This window comes from Drosophila teissieri, chromosome 2R, assembly GCF_016746235.2.
Source record: "Drosophila teissieri strain GT53w chromosome 2R, Prin_Dtei_1.1, whole genome shotgun sequence".
Taxonomy (NCBI): domain Eukaryota; kingdom Metazoa; phylum Arthropoda; class Insecta; order Diptera; family Drosophilidae; genus Drosophila; species Drosophila teissieri.
The window spans coordinates 6,079,231-6,096,761 of NC_053030.1; the positions used below are offsets into that span (position 1 = coordinate 6,079,231).

At 41.3% G+C, this 17,531-nt stretch overlaps 2 protein-coding genes across 3 annotated transcripts in view; one reads left to right on the top strand and one right to left on the bottom strand.

The window, feature by feature from the left end:
* LOC122613247 overlaps positions 1 to 12,964 on the bottom strand; it is a 40,306-nt gene extending 27,342 nt beyond the window's left edge. For both annotated transcript variants that reach the window (XM_043787339.1, XM_043787338.1), the window contains exon 1: positions 12,516 to 12,964. The gene's annotated coding sequence lies outside the window, so the exon portion shown is untranslated. The remainder of the gene's footprint in view (positions 1 to 12,515) is intronic.
* A 1,596-nt stretch (positions 12,965 to 14,560) lies between these two features.
* LOC122614741 (intraflagellar transport protein 46 homolog) lies at positions 14,561 to 16,037 on the top strand. Its single transcript, XM_043789389.1, has 2 exons — positions 14,561 to 14,758; positions 14,973 to 16,037. The coding sequence occupies exons 1-2, from the start codon at positions 14,561 to 14,563 to the stop codon at positions 16,035 to 16,037; spliced, it is 1,263 nt and encodes a 420-aa protein (XP_043645324.1).
* The last annotated feature ends 1,494 nt before the right edge of the window (positions 16,038 to 17,531 follow it).

Here is a 17,531-nt window from a genome sequence, read left to right on the forward strand (position 1 = left end):
CGCCGCCCCATTTTTGTTTTTTTTTTATCGGAATCTAAGTTACTTGGGCCCAACATTTTTATGATGTTTAATCTAATTTCTATTTTACGATCCGGCCTTTTTTACGGTCGTTTGCCTAACGACCTGAGCGCTGAAATAAGTTAACCGCAAAAAGATTTTGCCACTGGCTTGGTCTGGGTTTTTTTTTAGATTGTTGTGGTACATTTTTTATTTATTTAAGAGCGGTGGTCCAGGGCTTCGGACCACAGCAATTTGTTTTGATTGAATGAAATATCAAAAACGTGACCTGGCCGTGCACTTTGAGCAATCCAGCAAACCGAAAAAAAGGAAATATATAATTCAGCGAAAGAGAGAGGCATAGAGCGCGCGAAAGAGACAGATGCAGGGCCATGCTCACCGCCTAAATGAAATGCATGCAAATTGAGCGTGAACAACCGCTCAAACTCTCCACCGCTCTAACCCGCAAGCACGTGCGGGTGATTGAGCTGGTGGAAAGAGAGGGCTGTAGGGCGACCGAGAGAGAGGGAATGATTGTCAGAAGGAGATGGCTGGGGGCAGAGATAATTCCATCTGGCTGGGCGAGACGGATGTTCATTGCCGATAAGTGTTCAATGATTAGTAATCTCAATATATTTCGCCAGCATCTCGATAACTCACTTCTCACCAACTCTTTCTGCATGCTTCTGCATCCTTTCACTCCTAACCGTGTTCAAGTGGCCAGTTAATCCTGGCAGCTTCCTGTGCCGAGGAGTTAAGACCCATGTGTGCGTAAGAGCGTTTCTAGTAGCTGGTTTGAATACTTCATCAGATTCATGACTTTTACATGCATTGCACTTCCGTGAGTGCTTCTACTTGCAACGAGGGTAGATAGAGCAGTTGCAATAAGGACGTAATTGATTGGTTGAAGAAAAATTCCACATTCTGTATTTAGTAATAATAATCACGTACATTTGCGATTTATTTGGCGTAGGAATACCAATGCTACAACCATGGAAAATAATTAATTTAGGCTTTTACTTTACATTCCCAAATTACGAATCTCCCTCCAAAATATAAACTTGCGATCTCGCACTGAAATCTTATCATTTATCTCACCGAGACTTCAGCACTCAACAATCCCTCGTGTTTATCGACGATAATCTACATCCTTTGCTTGTGCCCTGAAAATTTATTCATCTCCAGCGATGATAACTTTATTGAGCCTCCCACGCTGCTGGTTTCCTAGTTTTTGCTAAGCTCACTTGAAACGCTTTTGCCAACGCCATAACTTTGCCCCAACACCCGCTACAGAGCCACATCCACTCTTTTCCCCGTCCGAAACCCCCTTTTTAGGTCTGACCCATCTGTGTTGGCCACATTCTTTGGTTCTCCATCGCTATTTTTCATGTTTTTAGATGCACAGAACAAATTAAGTGGAAATGTTACCTTTTTCAACTAAACTTTAAACTGCTTTGCCAAGCTTTCTGTACAACTTGAGTTGAAGAAGATTTCTGTACAAAAAAAGAGATTTTATGTCTTCCTTGTCTTACATTAATTCAAATTCAAATCTAAAATTTGGTTTTCCATTTAACATTTTTTAATGACGGCTCTCAAGGACCAGTGTATTTTTCTCTGTGTACATCTCCTGGGTCCCAGCTGCGGTCACACACAACAGCGAACGAAATCTTTACCGCTGCCACAATTGGCAGCCAGTTGGAAGTCCGGGAGCGGTTCCGAGGGGAGCGGAGAGTCGCGGTTTTGGGGCTTGGAGTTCCAGAGGAGCGGAGAACCGGAGGCCGGAGGCGGAGCAGCTGGAGGAGGCCACTTGGTCGCGACTCGCGACCACAGAAGTGACTTAACTCGTTTTAAGCCTTCCCATATGCTTGGCGATTTTGTCTTTCTCTGTTGCCTGCATCTATTTCATTTCAAACTCCACTAGACATGCCACAACGATGACACTTGACTGAATATTTATGGCCACAAATGGAGCGAAAATAAAATCGCCAGTCACGGGGCCAGAGACAGAAAAAATGTAACAGTTGAGCAGAAAAAAGCGGACACACATGGCGATGATTTTTAGACGCGGATGGGCTGCTGCTCCATGTCCGTGGAGGCCATGCCCTTTTTTGGGGCGGGCAGTAACCGTTAGTCCGGCCGACTGAAGCGGCTACCAAAGTATTAGCCGTCTTAGCCGTTTTAGCCCCGTCTGCATCCGACTCTATATCGGGATCTGAGACCTGGGTTCGGTTTCCAAATTCAATTCTTACACAGAACAAAATGTGACCTTGAAATCGTTTTTCTGTTCCACATTAAGTCTTATCATGTGAGAAATACTCCTATATTTTTCAGAAGCCGATCTAATCTCGATGAATATATTGTCCGTTGAAATCGTATTCTGTGCCTTATTCCAAGATCAAAATATAGACTTGAAAAATGAATTCTCTTTTCCCAAATTGCCCCGTTTATTGTTATTTCCAGTTCACTTTTGGCGATCTCTATCTTTATCTGCACTTATATGGGGGCACATGAAAGTCTGCTCTCGTTGAGTCTCAAATATTTGCGCTTATACATATTTGTTGCCTTTGTTTTATCAGCTTGTTTATTCAGTGATTATAGGTTTTTTTGTTGTTTTTTTTTTTTGGTACAAAGCTGAGTCGACAAAAGCGAGTTCGACTACCGTGTTTGGTTAGGTTTTCGGGTCGCTAGGAGCGCAGGGAGTACTTTTGCTTTAAGCCTATCTGTATGGCCGCCATGTACTCGCCGGCAAACATGTAATGAAGCATAAGCAATTATGATAATGTCGTTTGAGTTTGTGTTCCGCTTTGGCGGCTGCTTCGCTGCTTATCAGCAGTTGGGTGGTGATGGGCGGTGAAAGACACTGGCAGCCTCGAAAATGTTGACGGAATTGTAAAAACAAGAAAAATGCGAGAGGAAATGCTGGAATGCTGGCTGATTAAAGCCGAAAAATAAATACGCTGTCGGCGACCCCAAGAAAGGTCAAAAGGGAGGGGGCTTCGAAAATATGTTAAGGTCACCAGAGTTTTCAATAGCAATTAGCAAAATTTTAGCATTACATATGAATAAGCTTTAAAGTATGCAATAAAGCCTATAAATATAACAAACAAAATGGAATTTCACTGGAAGTAGTCGTTTTATTTATAAAATATAATTTAATTAATATTAGCATGACCATTCTTTGTCGTCAAAACATTTCGCTTAGAATTACATTTGTTCAATGACAATTTCTTACAAAAATACGAGAGAAAAGCTGTTCCCAAAATGAATAGAAATTCTCTCAAGCTGAAAATTTCTCTCATTTCCTACCGAAAGCAAAGTAAACCCGAAAACATTAAGGAATATGCAACGAAAAGTGTCTACGACTGCCTCACACAAATGGCTCTTTCATTTATCAATTTCATTCATACTTCTCTGGAAATTTGTGTTCATTGGACATTTTCTCATGAATGTCACGTTCACAGTTGAAATGCACAAATTTTTGTTGATATTTACGTTTTATTTTTTATTCGAATTTTTTTTTTTTTGTTTGGGGCGCTTTTGAGGTATTGAGTTGTGAGCGCTCCCTGCCGCAGGTCGAAGCAATTTGAGTCAAAGTTTTGCCAGGTGCCACGGAAAGTTGTGGTAGTTTCGAACAGCCCGCAGACCCGGCGGCAATTTATGCAAATCAAAATGGATCTAACCGAAGCAATAACTCCATCGAATGGCTCAGCCAACCACTCGAGAGAAAGAGACTCGACCCGAGGCGAAGCTAAATTAAAACTCTCGCTTTGTGGCACTTTTCACCCAGTGAACCTCGACGATAGTTTGACACTCGACACCAGGCACCGAGCGAGCACCGAGTGGCAGGAACGTTTATCTAAAGTTCAACAACTTATGCAAATAATGCCCGGAGACGCATCGGATTGAGTGTGTGCCTGGGATGAGTGTGCTTCAATCAATGCCACTGCCAATGCCTCATGTAGAAGCACTTTTATGTGCAGGAATTTCATCCCATCCCATCCCATCCGTCGTGACTGCCAACCGCAATTGTAATTCTCTATGTGCTATCTTCAATCATTTCTCGTCTTTCAAGTCTGTTCCTTCTCCGTTAGTTTTTCTCTTGATGATTAATATTTTTCCACACATGCGGCCATATTTCTAATGCGATTACTCACTAGGGTTGGCTCTACCGGTCAGTGTCAGTTTCAATGTTTTTTTAGGTCTAGCCCGCAAGGTAAGTCAGCATAGGCCTCAAGCATATGTGTCAAAGGTTAGCACAGCATTTGGAGACTCAAAAAGGTTGGTTGAGATCTCTATTTGTTTGTCACACAAGATTGTTAGCCAAGTCAATATTGAGCTATCAGTCCGTGCCAGTTGGTGGCAGCTTGGTAAAGATTTAGGGTAGCGGAAATATATCACATTTTGAAAACACATGTTGGCACTTGATAAAGCAAACAACGATAAAACACACACGACTCTTAAGATTTCGGTGCAAAATGTCAGAAAAATGTTTTCGATTATACTTTCTTTTGGAATTCCCCAGATCTCATGGGAAATATTTTGGGCATACCGAAAGCTGATAAAATGTTGATCCGTTCTCAAACGAACTGCCTTATCACACTCTAGTGTTTCCTCAATAAGAAACTTTAAAATTAAAAACCAAAATTACAAACTCCCCACATCTGCGTAAGTGTCATAAACAGCACGTTCACTCGCCGAACCGATAAAAACACGAAGTGCACTGACAATCAGCTAATTAAATGCCCACATTAAGCCAAGTTATAAATGGGATAACACTTGTCTAAATACAGTCGAACAAGCAAATAATTAAACTATAAATAAACAACAGAAACAGACGTCAACGAGTGCGATTGCGGTCATAATTTACGTTGAATTTCATCGAAGTGAAATAAAAGCATCAAGAAAATCCCACTTTGGTAATTAGAATAAAACGGGAAAATTCTGAATATCTCTGTAATTAATAAACCTTTAACTGCATTTAAGAGTGCACTCAAAAAATTATATTTTTGGTGCAATAAAAAATGTCTTTTGGGTTAAAGTATAATAAAAAATATTTTATAAAATGATAATGATTTATTTCATTTTCCTAGCATGTGCCCTGCATACGAACCTCTTTTAAAAGTGATTTTCTTAAAGTTGCGTGATAATAGAACACCAAGACTTTGTCTCGATCGCAACCAGTTCACATAGATGTGGATACATGGACTGAACTTGACCTTTTCCCACCACAGCTGGGTGCAGTGGATGCACATTGGCCGCTTATATCACCATCGAGCATCATTAGCATAGTCGTTGAAACAATGCCGGTTGCTAAGTAGCTGATGGTAAGCCGCTTACCCCTGACATGCTGCTCCCCTTCCCTTGCAACTTGGCTGCAAGTGGCTTCGATTCTCGCCACTCGCGGTCTCGTGCCACATTTCGACCCAATTTCCTTTGGGGCACGTTTCTGGGTTGCGCAACCCGCGACTTTCCCCCCCTCTCCCTTCGCGCCGCTCCGCATTCTATTACAACTACTAATTGGATTAGTAATGACAGACAAACAATGGGGCAGCAGCGCCATGTGCGAGAAACACTCAATGGCCAGCGGGATTATGTAAGGCTCATTGGGCCGCCTTCTATGGCCAACGGAGAGAAAGAGCTGTCAAAATCTAGTCTTTGTTAGCTGCTGGCCAGAAATTAAACAAGGCAAGACAAGGCAAGACAAGAAGACAAGCCATTTGGCTGCTCAAGTGATCAACTTTCGATGGGGTCTTTGGCCTAATAGGCAGTGCTCTGAATGAACATTGATTGAATGCAGGGAAAGATTTAGATATCGAATGATATGCAGATAGGAATTGGGTATTAAATTAGCTTTTTTAGGAAACATGCAAATAATTGTCTGAAATATTATGACACTAACTTAAAAAAGTTTAAAGGATAGAGTAAATTTGTATACCAATAGTTCGCTTCGCATAAGGACAACCCAACTCCACTAAATTTCATTTAGACAAAGTTTTAACCCCTCTCTCTTGGTAAGTGGATTTCCCCAGAAAGCTTATAAATTAATCTCTCCCCTCCGCCAGAAAGACAATTTGCCACATCCATTGCTCTTAGCGTCGCAAACCCCGACCCCTCGCTTGCCCCTTCAAGTATTGTGGCACACAGCTGGCGGCAAGCTCACTTTGTCGTAAATAAAATGCATCCTCCGAAACTAAGTTCACTTGCCAACACTTTCGCCAGGAGAAAAGGGGGCACTGCAGATTGGACGAATTCTTCCTCATAATTAGCCGAAGCGCCTAAAAGCTGGCTAAAGTGGCAGGGCCGAGTGAAAGTCGCTCTTTGTCTCCTAATGAGCAAAGACAGAGAATGAGAATGCGAATCAGTGTGAGCCCTCGAGGGCCAACTGGGATGAGAATATGAAGCCGACTCGCTGGAAACTGCCATTCCATTATGCCGCCCATTTTTTATACAATATATAAACTGCATATATTGTTGGGGTCTCTGGAAGGGGCTGACCCAATTCGAGGGGACAAAACCGCGCCCCAAAAACTAAGCATAATGAATGGCAACCCTCTAGTCTCTACCACCTCTCCTTCTGCTCAGCACGTGCTGCCAAATATATTATTTTCAAAATGACTCTGCCTCGCCATGTGGGCTCGTCTTTGTGTCTTGCTGATTCAAGGGTGTTTTTTGGTTTGGTTTAAAAAATTTGGGTCAACGGTGCGTATGATAATCCTGCATTTGTCTGTGTAAGCCGCAGGCATAACAACGCCAGCAACAACAAGTATGATTGAAATATGCACAAACAGGCAACGGGAAGTGCTACATGGAAATGTACAAGTGGGAATCGGTTGAAAGGAACCTTGAAAGTGTTCCAAATTCTGAACACCCTTGTGGGGCATTTAAATATATACACATATATATTTATCTGAAATACTTTACTAATATGATTTTGTCTATTTAAGCGGTTAATACCTGTGAACACTCTAACAATTTCGAGTAAGTATGCTGATTAGGCATCTTATTGCAATGTAATTTCTGCTTTGTTACTTCCCAGTTTCGCTGGACGGAAGTTGACCCTCATTTTGTCAGCAAACACTATGACAAACTAAAATTGCCGCTTGATTGTAGGAATATTGTAAAAAGGGAAGCCGACGGTGCGGTACAGGCAGCATGTTGACAACGCCATCAGCGAATCCTGACAGGATAACAAAAACATACCTAAAGCAACTACAACGAGCAGTACAACCACCACTTTGACGTGTGACATGCACGTGCGTCAAATTCATCATACGCCCTGGTGGCACACCCCACAACACACCACCGAGGGAAAAAGACGGGAGGAAATTGAGTTAGAAGGTCCACCTTCGGGCAATTATATAATATAATTTGTATCCGTATGTTTATGTTAATTCGGCAGAGTGTCACACAAGAAAGCAAGATAGGAGCCGAACTGCATGCGCCAATGTAGTTTAAACTTTATGGTGTTTTTTTATATCTTGCAGATACTTTAGCTGGCTGCAACTTTCGACTCTTTCAATTTGTTCTTCACGAAGTTTTCAAAACTTTTCCCAGATACAACTCACACACAAACAACTTGGCACGTGTTGACACCCAGTCACCTTCCAACTCAACCCCCTTGCCTACTTTATCTATGCATCCTAATCTTTCCCTTCTTTTTATCATACAGTTTCCCAAGGATTTTAAGCGATTTTTAATTAAAATTATGGTGCGACCAGCTGACGCCTCAACTAACTCGAGCCAAACAAACAAGAATGGAAAATTAAAAGTGGAGAAGAAAAAGGTTTCATAAGAAGCAAGACACCGTAAGACGATTTTTTATGAGCACAAGAACCCGCTCGATGACATCAAAATGATAAAAGTCGAACAGCAACAAAGGCAGCGGAAAGAACAGAACATTGAGGGACTGACTCAGCGAAGAGTCAACAACAACTGACTGCCTCAACAAATTGCAAAATAAAATAAAGGTTTGGGGGAAGATATATAGAAATACGTATGTACACTGAAAACAACACAGCAACAGGTAGACATATGTACAAAAAAACCACGCCATTCAAATTATATTCAACCCAAAGCTGAAAAAATTAATTAAATCTTAAAATGGTAAAACCGAAATAACTATTGCACTTTAAAATCCATGTATAAAATTAATAGAATATATTAATTCAAGTGAGCAAATTTATTAGTTGAATTTCTCCTGTGTAGATATTGATGATACGTCCTATTAATGAATCTACGTTTCAAATCGTTAGCGCCAACCTGTCCAATCCATTGGTTAGCTCATAACTGGTGGAAAAATAAATATGAGGGAATCGAAACTAATCGACAGCGATTTCTTCGTATTGCCTGCGATCAAATCCGACGATCCCAAGGGTATTGGTATTTGGAGGGGGCAGGGTTTATTTTTTGGTTCTTAGATAGGTTATCTAAAGTAAACACAAACCCCCATTTCCCGCTCCCCCCATGGATTTTGATACGCATAGGAATTGAATTACATTTCCAAGTCAATAGTAGTATGTAGTTGTTTTCTTCGGTTCTAACTGTGCTCCATGTTGCTCCATTTAACGTTTCGCTGATAAAGCAATCGTCTTGTGGTTACTATTAGACTTGCTGGTAGTTATGAAGTACTGTTTGAGCATATTTAGTAATCGTTTTTGGGGTCAGTAATTTGGTAATTGAAAATCACGCAAAGTATACCGAGCAAAATGGGTCAGCATAATAACAATCATGCGGTGGCAAAGGAAAAGAACAAAAAGCGTTAGAACTGTTTATTGGAATGCCAAAGAATGACAAAGCGAAAGAGCTATGAGGCAGCAGAACGACGGTGAAGATATAACAATCAAAGCTACAGACAATACGAAAGGTTTTCTTAGAAATTGGCTATTAGCAAGTTCCAGTCTAGACCCAATGGCTAAATATTGCTCTCCACAAACAAGTGGAATTTAAGATAGTTTTTGATAAGATTTGAATATCTGATGCGGTTACAGTTTTAGGCTAACGAACTTGATCTAGTTTTTTTTCGCAATCCAACAATAATTTTTAAATCATTTTAAACTGAATTGGAATATTGACCACAAAAGGTAATCTATGCCGATTGTGCGCTTAGCTGAATATAAGTAAAGTCTTTCTTTTTTGTGGAACATAACAACATAATTTGTATTCTGTCGAGCTGATTTTTAAATTTTGTACTAAACCGTTGAATGCTACTACAATTTTTGGTTTAAAGGATTTTGCTTGATTATTAAATTTTATATCTATAGTGTCTTATTTCTACTGTGGAAAAGGTTTTTTTTTAAATGTATTATCCACAAGCAAAGCTTATCAGCTTATGATTTGCAAGGTGCGTTAATCATTAATGGCCACCTGAGAAAATGGCTGGCGCTTTTCCGCCTCTTAAATAATCAATCTCATTGACAACTTGAAGCGCTTCTGCCTCTGTGGCGTTGATGGCGCCTTGATAACTTCATCACCTCCAACATAATTCATTTCACTTTGCGTTTTCACAGCCTTTGCCATGTAAATGATATTTTTGGTGTGTAAGCTGTGATAAATGATACAACGACTGGCTGGGAGGGAGATGTTTCTCCAGCCAGAGATGTTTACCAAAGCTATCTTTGAGTGGCTGGGTGTGGAGGTGCTTTTTTATTTTCATTTTGAACTGGCTTGGGAAAGTTGTGTGTGTGTTTTCCTCTTGTGATCCCCTCGGGATTATGCTGATGAGAAATAGAGACCCGGGTCAGCCGAAAAGGTTAACGAAAGAAGTTTGCCCGGCAATCAAGAGTTGTGTGTTATTTTCTGTTTGCCAAACTTTCCATGGGCTATCTGATGTGGATCTGAATTGGCATTTAATAAACTTCATTATTACTTGCCTCTCTTGAAAAGGGGTGCTTTGACACTTGGAGACACAATAAAAAGCGAAACATGAAGAATAACAAAACAGCCAAAGAGTTTGCGACAGCAGCCAGCGTATGAAAACATTTGCTTGCTAGACAGTAAAAATCATGTGCAATTTGTCATTGATAGACGACACTGAAATCAGATTCCTCAGCCCCCCCAGAGCAGACCATTTTGTTTATTTATTTATTTATTTTGTATGGAACCGAACTTCTGTGGAACTCGTTTGGCGGCTGGGGACAGCTGAGTTGGCCATAAAGCCAAGGGATCCCGGAGCCGAAGCCGCCGCAAGTTCTCAATCTCAGCCCGAAAATCAATTTCAGTATCTTCTGTTTTAACACTTCAGCGAACATGGGAGCCATGGCGCTCCGGCCAGAGGAATCTAAAACTAATTTAAATAAAAACCAATCTGGCATAATTCGTTGCCTCTGTGGGTAAACGACAAACTTTCAACCGTAGGACGATTTTCATGTTCATGGTGACCCTCCAACCACGTTTTCGCTTTCGCTGAACTTGAAGAAGATTAGAAGAGGAGTGGGTGGACTGGTAGTGGCAGAAGCAGCAGCAGCAGCAGAAGCAGCCATGTGGCTCTGCATGCTGATGACTATCAAAAAAATCCAAAAAGGAGAGTCCTTAAGCCCCGACACCCATCAACAGGGCCCAGAAAACAAAGCACAACACACATAAAAATGTGTAGGCAAGGAGATAAGCAAACATTTTCGTTGCCTTTCCTTTATGTTCCATTTCCACACACAATGAAAAGCGAAAGTGGAAATGCTCGCTGGTGTCTGCTTTCAGGCCTTGGCTGCGAAATGTCCAAAGCACGTTGCGCACAATAGAATCGCTTATATAGGTCGAAGTCGCCAGTCGCTAGTTATGAGGCCAAGAAGAAACATAGACCATGGACCATAAAAAATTACAATAAACAGCAATAGCAGCGGCCGCAAATACAAATAAAAATGGCAGAGAAAACTCGAGGAATTTATATTGGCCGCAAACAAATGGTTATTCTGGACAGCGCGTTTCAAATAAATTAGTGCTGAAACACTTACACATGTAATATGTATTTACAAACAAACTTAATAAATTATTGAAGTAATATTTTCTGAGGTAAAATATTAATTGTAACTAATCCTTCGAAGTAACTAACTAGTAGATATATACAAATGAAACGTACTGTCCACAGTAATTTCTCCTTGCAGATCTAACAGCTACATTCAGTCCAACATCTATCTGTCCGTCTTTTCCTCACTCCCTCTCGTTGTGTCGGAAATTAATTTGTGGTTTTCTATGGTATACGTATTTCCATTTACTGAATGGAAATTAATTAGCCACGCAGGGCTGTCGAATGCTGCATGTGGATGGCTAATAACCTCTGACTTGACCAAGAAATTAGATTCTCCTCGCTGCAAATGAATCTCAATATTGGCTAAAGGTTGCAATTGAGTGCGGAGAGAAAGGAAAGCGAAAATGATGCCCTTCGATATTAATGGTGGATGGATTTTCGGTTAATTTAACGTAAGTTTGAATGGGAAGTGTATTTCTGTTGCATGAGGATGGCTTAATTAATGGTTTTATGGTAAGTCTCTAAACAATCTCTTTGCAGAAAATTACGCCTTTGCGTTACTTGTATTAAAACTTGTATACAAAACTAGGATTGTATACTTTCTTTGATAACAAACCAAACTAATAGCCATCTTTTTATCCACACTTAATACTTATCGTTGCTGTCAGTGCAGCGACTCGATTTGCAGTTTGCATACAACTCTTATCGGGCGGTGACTAAAGCTGCACACGAAATTGATAAACTGGTCGTTACTTCTCTGAAATCTATAAAAAACCTTTGCCAATTTGCGAAAACCACAGCACCCACCCCAAAATCCAACCCCTTTCAACTTCCTCACGCCCAACATATGGCCCCAAAAATGGGGGGCACGCGTTGGGAGACCCTCGTTTTATGGGCTGATAAAAGGACTTGGCAGCAATCAAAAACCGCAAACATGTTAACCGTTAATGCCCCCAGACACCTATAAGAGTGTTCAGTCCTTTTCCGGGTCCCGAGGTCCTGGCTATAAATGCGCCAAATATAAATTATATTTAAACAAAATGAAAAAAACCCGATCCTGGAGGGTACCATCCGGTTACAGGCCGCTCTTTCTGCCAGATCTCAATAATTCAAAACAATTTCGTTTTATTGCCGGCACTTTTCGGGGGTTCCATTGTTTGGCGCGTCTGGGGAAGGGGAGGGGTGGTATGTGGGAGGTGAAAGCGGGGTGGGATTTGTATTCCCCTAGAACGGTTTAACCTCAACAGAAGCATATTGACCCCGGCCGAAACATGGTCAACCCTTTCCGACTCTGGCGAGGGTCGTGTGAAAAGCCAACGCATAAAACGGATGAGGAATTAAAGATGTACACAGTGAAAAAATTCCCTAAGGCTGTACAATTACTACATGTATATATTTTGAACAAAATAATTTACTTAGTATCTCTAGAGTGTAACAGGTTAACCTTTGAGCCTTTAAGTTTCCCTCACACCTATTGCTTTTTCCTAACCATTAAGCCTTTTTTATAATCGTCTGTGTGATAATATAAATGTATGTGGGGGAATCCCCCGCAACTTACCGTTACTCGGTCCGCGGGTCTGATGAAGAGGAACGGGTTCGTAATCCTTTTAGCGCCGGTTTAATGAGAAATTCCTCCGCAACCACTGCACACACACACTCAGTCCACCGGAAGGACACACACGGGACGAAACACTGTCCTTTTAATTATCCCAAAAAAGGAGTGTGTGCAAAAATATCTTTTGGCACCCGATCAAATTGTTTTTATTACCGCACTGGTCCGGCTTTATAACCGTTAAATGCCGATTGCCGATTGCTATTGTGTTTTGTAATTCGCAATTTAATTCAATCAAAAGTCGTACAGATTCAATTGACACACAGACACTTCAGCATTTAATTAGTGGCGGATGCTGCTGCTGTTATCGCTGTTATTAAGATAGCGTGATAAAACGGCACCAATATACGCGCGCCCAAAGACGAAAAAGTCGCAGATACGTTACGTCCGCACGCCACAAGATTCAAAAACCGAATGCCGATGTATGGCAAGCAAAACAAGTTGTCAGTGTGGCCGTTCGATCTCCCGCCACTGTTAGTTCCGGCTAACAGCACGTTAACAGAGTGTGCTACCCATGAATCGTAGGAAGCAGGGGCATATTTGTTTTAACAAAAATATAGAATATCTAAAATAATACATTTCAAGATCTAAGAAAAATTAATGATAATCTGCGTCCTCTCTTATGACTTAAAATTATTATAAAGCTAGTGCTCAATTAAAAAAAAGGAAACATATATGGTTAAAACTTTTAACTTAAAAGTGCTGAAGTAAAGAGTATCTAAGATGTTTGTTTATATAGAGCGTTGATATTAAGTGTAAAAATAGATTGACGAATATTTAAAATTTTAATATTAATTTTAAATATTTAAATAGTCTTAACAACAATGCTAGGACATACAAGCTTGATGTATAATATGAAAAAGAACATCTTATTTTTTGTTTTGATTACATTTTGGTGCATAAATACTTCCAAATTATAATCAACCACGCGTTTTTCGGTTTAATGAATGAAAATATAATAGTCGTTTATATATTTATTACCTTTATTTTTTGTGTATATCCATACATTAATTTCAGATGGGAATTTTTCGGACAAAAACAGATTTGTGTCGTATGGTCCAAGGAAAGGGATATTCGCTAAGGAAAAAGAGTTGTTAGATCTTTCTGTTATTTCAAAAAAAAAAACCCACATATGTATGTTATTTAGACCCTCGTTATCACCTTTTGAAACCTTAACCATTGAAATTTTAAAATAAGAACCGGCAAGACGGCGTCTTGTAAACCAATTTGGTTAAGCCTTTCATGGGAACTTTGAAAAGTTTCCTAAATATCGCACGCTCATTAATAAATCGGCGCCATGATCTTCTCTTTAAACAGTAGCTACATATTATTTAAACGGACTATGGACGATCGCCGATGGTAAATCGGTTCAAAAATTGAATGTAATTAAAACCCTGGCCCATAACAAAGGGCAACTGTTTCAACTGTGTTTACGCAGGCCAAAAAGGATATGACAATAACAACCACTTGATGCACAGGAAGAAAATGTGCACATCAAGGGTGTTTTCCTTAAAGAGTGTTTTCCCTAAATTGTGAAAAATTGTAAAATAAATTAGACACTTATTATTTCAAAAAGTAATGTATACTAAAAACCAACAAATATTTACTGTGTTACAGTTCAAACTCAGGGCAATATTTTTTCAAGTGCAGCGTACTGGGTTGTGTTGTCAGGACGACCACATCGACATCGACACCGGCATTGGCCAAAGCAATTGACAAGTTTCCAGCAGGTAAGCAAGTAAAAGCAGGAAAAACAAAGCGGAAAACGCGGAAAAAGAAGAAAACTCTGTTCTGAAGATAGGAAACAAGGACGAGGAACCTGCACCTGCAAAAGGAGCGGAAAATTGCAAGCAAGTGTTGTGCGAATTTCGCGGAAAGCCAGGAAGTGGGCAGGAAAACGGTGAAAGGAAACTGAATAGCTCGAGAGGACTCGCAGCTGGAGAGCTATTTGAATCTGAATCACAATCAGGTCCTCGCAGCTGGTCGCGGCCATGAACTTCTACGACGAGGAGATCACAATCGGCGGACCCGACTCCAAGCATCTCAGCAGTGTTCAAATGGAGCCCCGAAATGGAGGACCAGGCGGTGCTAGAGGTGGGGCAGCAAGGGGTGGAGCAGGAGCAGGGGGCGTGGAAGGAGCCGCCACTGGAGGTGTACAAAGAGCAGCCGCTGGCAGGCACCGTCGAATGGTGAGTGGAAATGAATATAAGAATTCAATTGCAAATTAAATACATAAAAATCTTGTATAGTATATATAATTTTTTTTAAAAATAAATCCTTGAAAAATAATATTATATAAACTGTTCCGTTTAAAATACTACATTTAAATTACTTGTCCAAATCCCTTTTATTTGATTAAAGTCACTTTAGTCATCCACCTTTCATCACTCTCCAATTCAGCAGTTCCAAAACAACTCTACAGATGACGATGGTCTGTTGCAGGACATCATTGACCACGATGACGAGGCGGAGGACAGCGAGGATGACGATGACAGCGAGATGCACCTGCCCCAGGGAATGACCATGGGCGTGGGAATGACGGGTCTGGTTCCCGGGCCGAACATGCAAAAGCGGCCGGGAAGTAACCGGGGTTCCAAGCCAGTACCGGATGACACCATGAGTTCCGGCAGCGAGGAGGCTGCAATGGGGCCTGGAATGGGATCCGGAGGAGCAAGAGGCGGAGCCAAGTTACCACATCACAAGCTAACCCTTCCCATGAGGGGCAGTGCCGGTGGAGCAGTTAGATCCGAGCGGCAGGATGAGCAATCCTTTATCATGAGTCCCGATAAATGGGAAGATCTGTCCGTGCCCGGAGAACTCAAGGAACTCTTTCCCTATATCGTCAAATACACCCCGCAAACGATCGATACTCCTTTCCACCTGCAACCATTTATCCCCGAGTTTGTGCCCGCCGTGGGTGATGTGGATGCTCTTCTGAAAGTCCAGGCTCCACCACTATTGCAGGCCCAACGCCAGAAAGAGCTGAATGATCACTTGGAGAAATTGGGCTTATGGTTGCTCGATGAACCCTCTGGCGCTCAAAGTGAGCCCAGTCTCCTGAACATGAAACTTCGGTCGGTACTAAGTGGAAGCATGGGGCGAAATCCCCGTCATGCCTCCTCCGCATCTCTGATTCCCACCGCCCGATCGGCCAAGGATATAGATAAGTGGATCACTGAGGTTGAACAAGTGCATATGACCCAATCTATGTACGATGCACAGCCCAGAAAGGACATAGATGCCCTCTTGGAGGATTGGCCGAGGTCCTTTGGCGATGAGGAAACCAAAAATGCCCTAGATCAGGCCTACAGATCCTGCCTACAGCAGAACATTTCTCTAGCTGACTACGTGGGAGTGCTCTGCGAGAGATTTGGAGTGGACGGACCTTTGGAGTCGCAGGCGGACTACATCCACAATGTCCAGACACTCTTTGCCCTCTACTTGGCCGCCAGTCAGGCATGGGAATAATGGCGGTACACATATATACCTAGAATCACGTGTAAATCAATAAAAATTCTTTTTAAAATATATGTATTTATACAAGTTTTTAGGTATATAATAATTGTAAGAGTTTATATTTTATTATTGAATTATATTTTGTATCTACTAAACAAGACCCAAGTCCAGACACACACCGGAGTGCGATTTAATTTAAAGCTAATTAATATAATATTCATCGAGCATCGTAAATCGTTTTTTCTCAGTGCATCGGCTGGTAGCTTCCCCACTAATAACGCTAATGGCTTCGATTAAGTGACAGCCAGACGGCGTTTGTTTGCCCCTCTCGATGGGGATGCCCCACAGTTGTCCCCTTACGTCTCCCTTTGCGGCAGGACCTGGCCTTAAATCGCTCGGAAAACGGTCAACAAAATAGCCGTGGACCAAAGGTGCAATAAGTCTACTGATTGAGAACAAATAGAGTAGTTATGGACAAAAAGGGAAGCCAAACAAATTCTAACCAGCATCTCATCTGTAAATGTCATAACCAGCAAGTAGGGCTATTCAACTTGTCAAGCTCTTTCCAAAAAATATTTACCCTCGAGCTTTAAGGAATGTGTGAGTGGAACTCTTTTCAACTCTCGCAGTACTAAGATATAGTAGTGCTTTAAAACAAAATTCAGCAATGTACTTTTTGCTGTAGTGCCAACAAATTAATTTATTTCACCATATTTTTTCGCCATTTTCGACTTGCCAGCGGGCAGTCGCGAATAAAATTAAAATTTCCTCGAGGGCGGCAGACAAGAAGGTTGAAGGAATTTAACTCGTTGGGCTTTACGGAAATTAAAGAAAGAAAAACTGAATTAAAAACCAGTGGTTGGTGTAGTGAAATCGTAAATATGACCAATAGATATAAGCCGCATGATTCGCTGTACTAATTAGGGCATTCTTCGTTTGACAAAACGAAAGTAATTTTCAAAAAACAAAAAAAAATATTGAGGATCCGTATAGCTTTAATTCGCAACTGAAAACCCCCTTTATCCGAACTGCAGTTCCGACCATCCCACTTAAGCCCGTAAACCAATCATGCACTTCATCAAACACACAACAGCAGCAGAAGCAACAGCTCCGCCAGAACGCAACAGCCGGCGATGCCTAATTAGGCCCGCTTAAGACAACACACTGACCGGGCCAAAAGCAATGGGTCCAGGTCCAGGTCCAATGGCCGAGTCTGCCGGAAACAGCCTTAATTATGCGTAAGCCGTAAAGAGCCCATTAATGTCATTTTCGTTGCATGGCCAAAGGACGCAGGGCGGTGGGTAGTGCACGATGAGCGGTTAACGGAGGGCGTGGCAACCGCATCTTTGATCAACCGACAGTTCTGGACTGACACTAATCAAGCGGAGACTTCTATGACATGCTTCTAGACATAAGCATAAAAAGCAATGCAACGAATTTGTGTACCCATTGCTCGTACAGTGAGAGGAAATGCTAGCTTTGTTAAAGGAGTGTATAATGTATATA